Below are 6,192 nucleotides of genomic sequence, written 5' to 3' on the forward strand. Positions count from 1 at the left end.
TAAGCCGAAAAATTAAGAATAAATGTTAATTAAATTAAATTGAAAATGTAAATTAATATTTAAAGAAAAAATTATGTTATATGATAAAATGATAACAGAGTCGTAACCTGTTAAAGGTAGGTTCTGTTTGGAGTTTGCAAATGAAAATAGTAGTAAGCAAAGTGGTTAATAAAAGTTTTAAATTTGGGAAGGAATTTTATAGAAGAAATTGTAAGTAGGTATCTATATTTTTATAAAAAAAGACAAAAAATTTTATAATGTTATTGTGATATTATTTTAATGATTAATTATTTAAAGATGGGACAAAGGCAATTAGCCAGCATTTAAAGAATTTTAAAGGAAAAAATGAAAACAAAATAAGGTAAGACCAAAAAAATCAGTATGTAAGTAAAGGAAATTGTTATAAAAGTAATTAAAAGGAGCTGTTTGTAGGAATCCTCGAAAATGACCTAAGTGGTCGAAACGTCGGAAGTTTAAAAAGAATAAAGTTGAGAGAAAAAGGATCAAAATTGTTTTAAAGAAAGACATACAATATTATAAAGAATAAAAAATATATCTTCGCAATAATAGCTTATGTTATTAAGGACTTGTTTAGGGAATATTCTGAAAATAATTTTAGTAAATGAAATAATGAATTATTTAGGAATCTCTACAAACACCTTCCCTTGATCAAAAATAATACAGGTGGACAATGGCCAAAAAATTAAACATGGATTAATACAAGGGAAAAAGAAAAATTCTTTAATAACAAAGATGTAATAATCAAGATAGTCATAATAACAAAGAAAAACTTTATACTGCTCAAAGCTATACTGACTCTAGTGGATTAGCAAACTAATTTTTATTTGAGCAAATTATTATTTGGCATTAATAGAAACTATAAACATTATGGATTTCAAAAGATTATTAACTTTAAAAAAAATGACTTTGAAATTATATAATCTATGCCAGCTTGTTCTGCTGTGGTGTAAGGAATGGAATGCAAAGAGATTTTAAGATAAATAATTCAAAAATGTAAAAATTCAACATTAAAAAAACAATATTGTAACTATTTCAATTTTAATATAACAAAATGTTTAAATTTAAGTTGTAGAACATTATACTTTCTAGGGAAGTCTTTGTTTCCTGTGGCATCATTAATTTTTGCAATTGTTTCGTTTCATTTTCATGTTTTAACAAGAGCTTAATATTTTTATAGTATGGAGTAAAAATGCGGTGCTATTATAAATAAATTAAATTTTAGAGTTGGAGAAAACATTGAATTTCCTAAAAAGTAAGGATCTCAGGATAGAATTAAAACTGTTCATTTTCACAAGATTGCCTCCTTATTTTTAGTTTTTGTTTTCTCATTACCAATAATTTAATTTTGATAATACTACTTAAATTAAAGTAGTAAGTGATAAGGGAAATACAGATTTAAATTTGCAGTTATAGTAAAAATATATAAAGTAAACACGATTTAAAGTTGCTTCAAATATCAAAAAGTATCTAGGTAGCATATAAATTTATATAGAAGTCATTTATAAACATTGAATCTATCCCTAGTTGTCATAATGGTATTTATTAACATGTAATTTTAAGTAAGTGTATCCTGAAACTCATCTACACACTTATATACATTATATTTTGTTTTCTTCATTTTCCACGTAATTATTATTTCTAAATGAATATATTTATAAAAAAAACTTTTTTTAATATTTTTGCTAGTATACCATTCATTCATAGAATTTAAGGCCCTTTAAGTACAATTATTCAGTATTCTGTGGTACAGGATCCTCATAAAGTTGGTGTACAGATAAAAAAAAAAAAAATTATGACTGTTATATTGGATCAATAACCTAAAAACTAAGGATTATTTCTATCTTCATTGTCTTTAACACCATTAATACAGAATAAAAACTGTCTATTTTGATGTAGTAAAATTGATCTTTCCGGAACATTAATAAATGATCTAGATCATTGAATATTTTTTTCCTATTTCCAGAAAAATATCAGACTTCTCTATTGAGTCGGAGGGAATGAGAGTGTATCCTCTCATAAACCATAACCTCTAGTACATGGTTATGGCCGTTTCGGGGATGACTTATTAGTATATGTTATTATTTTTGTTTCTTTTTTCTCTGTAACATTTGAACACCTGTAACCTTCGGATCTTTTTTTTTTTATTTTGGCCTGGTCAGTTTTGATATTAGAGGGTAGAGGGAGAACAGGTTTATCTAGAGGTAACCAACTTATTCTAACCAGAGTGGAGGGATCAAGTTTTCATTCTGTGAGCCACCACAAAATAAAAGGAGGCAACCCCCTACCCTAAACAAAAATTGGACCTACGTCACTGGTACAAGGTAGTTAAGCTATTTCCGACAACACTTGTAACATATTTTTATAATTGTTTATCTGTGACCTGCTTTGCCATATTCATGCAAATAAAATGCAGATAATTCTCTTTTCATTTAATTTGTTTATATTTTATCTTAATGATGTTCTGCCCTCATAATGTTTAATCACTTCTGACAAAGATAGAGCAAGGTATCTTTAGTTCACTCTTTTCTTGGGCAAGCCTAATTTGATGAGAGTGGTCTGCATGAAGATATAGAAAATTGAACAAAACAGTAAGGAGAAGATGATTGGGGATGCGGTCAAAGAATATCACAAAATAGTTAAAAAAATTATTTGTGTTATTCTCCGACCATACCCCCCCTAACCATCTTCATATATACATATATTATCCATGGTTAACTATCTTCTCATCATTATGAAACAAAATAATGTTTTTTGGGACTTAATGAAAAATTAAAATTACCATTTAACTAGTGAGGTGGAGTCCAATGGCCCTAAACTTATTTTTATTTATCTAACTAAAAATCAGTCCTAGTCCTTAACCTTGTAATATGCCATGTTTTAGCTTGCTTTAATTGTTTCTGTACCAAAAGGTTTTGTATAAGACAATAACTGATGACGAAATTTTTTTAAAATTATTTCATACTTTCGTAATTTTACCTAAATAATTGACAATACTTAACAGACTAAAGAAAAAACTTGATTTCTTAATATTATGTTGATTAGTATAATAATAAGTAATAATATTATATTGGATAAGTGAAAAACTTATACATAGTTTTTACATAACAGAACTGGTGGTCCTAAACTTTGGATCAGCTGTTTATGCAGATGCAATGCATCTCATATCAACAATCAAAATATACAAAAGGTCGGCTGGTATTTTAGAGAATTTCAATCCTCAGCACAACAGAGGGGTTTGAGGGACCTACAAATAAGGATATTTATTTGTCTTATATTTTGATGTTCCGAATTAATTTTTTTAGATTGCATAGTCCATTTTCATATAAATAAATAGATATAGTAATACATGCATTATATTGGATGTATGATTTGATATTTGATATAAATTGTTAATAGATAACTCATTCCAACTGACCTACATGTCACTTTGCAGGTTAAAGCTTTAATTTTATGTTAAAATAAAGTTGTAGACTTGTATCTTAATAGCTCCAAAAGATTTTGTTTCTTTATTATTTTTATTTTCCAGGAATACGACCCCTTTTTAATTCTTCTTACATCTGAACAAAGTTTCATGCTTTTTTCCCTATTATCTAGTTCTAAAACAAACACAATTTATAATCAACAGTTTTTGATTATTTATTGAAATATGTAAAATTTGTTCTAAAAACTGTTAATTGCACATTATTTTTATTTTAGGAGAACTGGATAACGGGCAAAAAGCCTAAAACATTGTTCAGATGTTATAAGAATAAAAAAGTGAAATGTTGAGGTTTTATTTTTAAGAATCTTCATGTTATCATTTAGCAATTAATTTCTATAAATTTTGAGGTTAAAAAACTTCCAAGGATGAATATAATCTATTTTATATTTTTCTTCATTGTTGTGCAATGTTTTGGGACAATTGTCCCATATTTATGCACCTTTACAATCTTGTCATATTTTCAATTTCACTATTGAAATTGTGCCATCAATATATCATGTTTGAAAATTGTTTCACACTGCATTGTTTTTAACTTCAAAAGTTTATAGAAATGAGTATAATGAAACTTCTTTAAAAAGAAAATCCAGAATTAAGCAATTAATTTTTTTGCTTTTTTATTTTATAAATTATTTCATTGTAATTTTTTTTTGTAGGTAATACTGCTTTGCATTGGGCTGCTGCCGTTGGCAGAGACGACATAGTTCAGCTGCTACAAAAGAAAGGAGCTAGTGTTAACACAGTAAGTAGAAGCGGCTGGACCCCATTGCATGCTGCTTCTGAGTACAACCATATGAAGGTTGTTAGCATGTTGATAGAATGTGGAGCTGAACTTGATGCTCTTGGTGAAGGTGGATACACTCCTCTTCATATGGCAGCCGATAAAGGTCATATCGAAATTGTCAAGTTGCTTGTTTCAAAAGGTGCCAAATTGAAGCCTGAGGCTAGTGATGGGTCTACACCTGCTGATATGGCCAAAGACAGTGGTCATGAAGAAGTCCTACAATTTCTCCAAGAAAAGTCTTCCTAAGTCTCCCAGTTATTGTTCAATGTTATATTGTTTCTTTTACTATTCGGTTACCAGGGTTATTACCCTTTAATATATATATGTCTATGAAGATGTTGTGCTTTAAAATGAGAATAATGTTCTTTAACATTTCCATTATTTAACAATAAATTTGTTCAATTACTTTAAGAATTTTAGTATACAATAAAAATGAATGACTTCAAAAATTTAGAACATTCATTATAGTTAAAATTTTCCGTAACTCCATAACCGTAGGTGTTAAATGATGAACATTCCTCACATTTTTATTTGAATTTCTGAGAAAATGCATTATATTTTCTTTTGCCACTTTCAACTTCTATTCTATTTGGCCTACCAATATTTTTTTTTCTTGGCTCCATTTTACGCAAAAATTATGTCAAGTTTCATCAAGTTAATGTGTGTATGTATTAATTTTAAGCTTCCAATTATTATTGTTTATTGACGTTGTTTTGACTCGAGATCAAATACTGTGTCTGTTCTTGAATATATTTTTTGTCATTAAACAAAAACAAGTATAACTTTTAATTATGACTTTGAGTAAAGAACTATCACTGACCTATTTGCTCTTTAAATATGTGTGATATTCTATTATTGTGTTCGTGAGATCTAAGATTAATTTTTATCCATATTAAGTGTTCATTATGGAGGAGCATTTTAATTTTAATTGGCATTATGTATTGATGTCTTATAGAAATGCTCATATGTATATCATTTTATATATGTTAAAAATGTTAATATTTTTTAGTGTTTATAATTAAATAAAAGAAACAGTGTTTTTCATTATTGTTTTTATTTTATGTCAAACCTAATTTTCATTTTGGCGTAACAGTAACTTCCTTTGTCATATTAATTTCCTATTTAGGAAAATGAGGTCATAAGTTTTTAATTTAATGTAAAAATACAGATTTAAAAAACTAAATATTGCAACGCTTATTTGAAAATGCAACACCCCAAAAAGTAAACAAAAACAGAGGGTGAGAAGACGTAGTGACTTTCGAGGTCAGTTATTTAGCCTATAGGTTTGGCTTACTCCCTTGTTCTCTGTACACCATGCCTCATCAGTTTTTTTTTTTTCAGTGTTGCTTTATCAAAACATTTGCTTCGAGGGAGTATTATTAAAACTGTATAGCAATAAATTTTTTTTTCCCCCATATTAATCCTTAGCTAAAATTTTACTATATTGATGAAAATGAATTTTTAGAGATGTTACCATCTTTTTTTCAGTTTTGAAAATGATAGATGAAAGTACCGCTATCTATCTATTTCCTCATCCCATGGTGGTACATTTGAAATTTTTTTTTTAACCTTTAAGTAGGGAGTAGAGAATTTAGAACTTTCTTAAAGAGGCTACAATGATTCCCAATACTTTTTCATTTTTTAAAGTTGTTTAAACCTACATTTTGTAATTTTAATTATACTTTTTAAAAGCTAAGGGGATGTTTTCAAGGTTTATGGAATTATAAGTATTAATTATGAAAAAATAACAAAATTTATAAGTTAAAAATTTAAGTGTTTGGTATTTACAAAAAAATGAAAAATTTGTTTGTTCTCCAAAATTAGAAGAAAAAAAATAGCAAGCTGTCATTTCAATCATTCCTTGCAAAACGTTTGTTTGATATACCAGGGCATTCAAAAAGTCCTGTCG

The 6,192-nt window shown here is 27.6% G+C and overlaps 1 protein-coding gene across 2 annotated transcripts in view; it reads left to right on the forward strand.

Annotated features, from left to right (window-relative positions):
* Positions 1–5,327, forward strand: part of LOC106687114 (ankyrin-3) — a 13,992-nt gene extending 8,665 nt beyond the window's left edge. For both annotated transcript variants that reach the window (XM_014430812.2, XM_014430811.2), the window contains exon 6: positions 4,156–5,327. In XM_014430812.2, the coding sequence (XP_014286298.1) occupies positions 4,156–4,529 (374 nt within the window). In that variant the 3' untranslated portion in view covers positions 4,530–5,327. The remainder of the gene's footprint in view (positions 1–4,155) is intronic.
* Positions 5,328–6,192: the final 865 nt, after the last annotated feature.

This window comes from Halyomorpha halys, unplaced genomic scaffold, assembly GCF_000696795.3.
Source record: "Halyomorpha halys isolate HHAL.00 unplaced genomic scaffold, Hhal_1.1 Scaffold914.1, whole genome shotgun sequence".
In the NCBI taxonomy this organism is placed as follows: domain Eukaryota; kingdom Metazoa; phylum Arthropoda; class Insecta; order Hemiptera; family Pentatomidae; genus Halyomorpha; species Halyomorpha halys.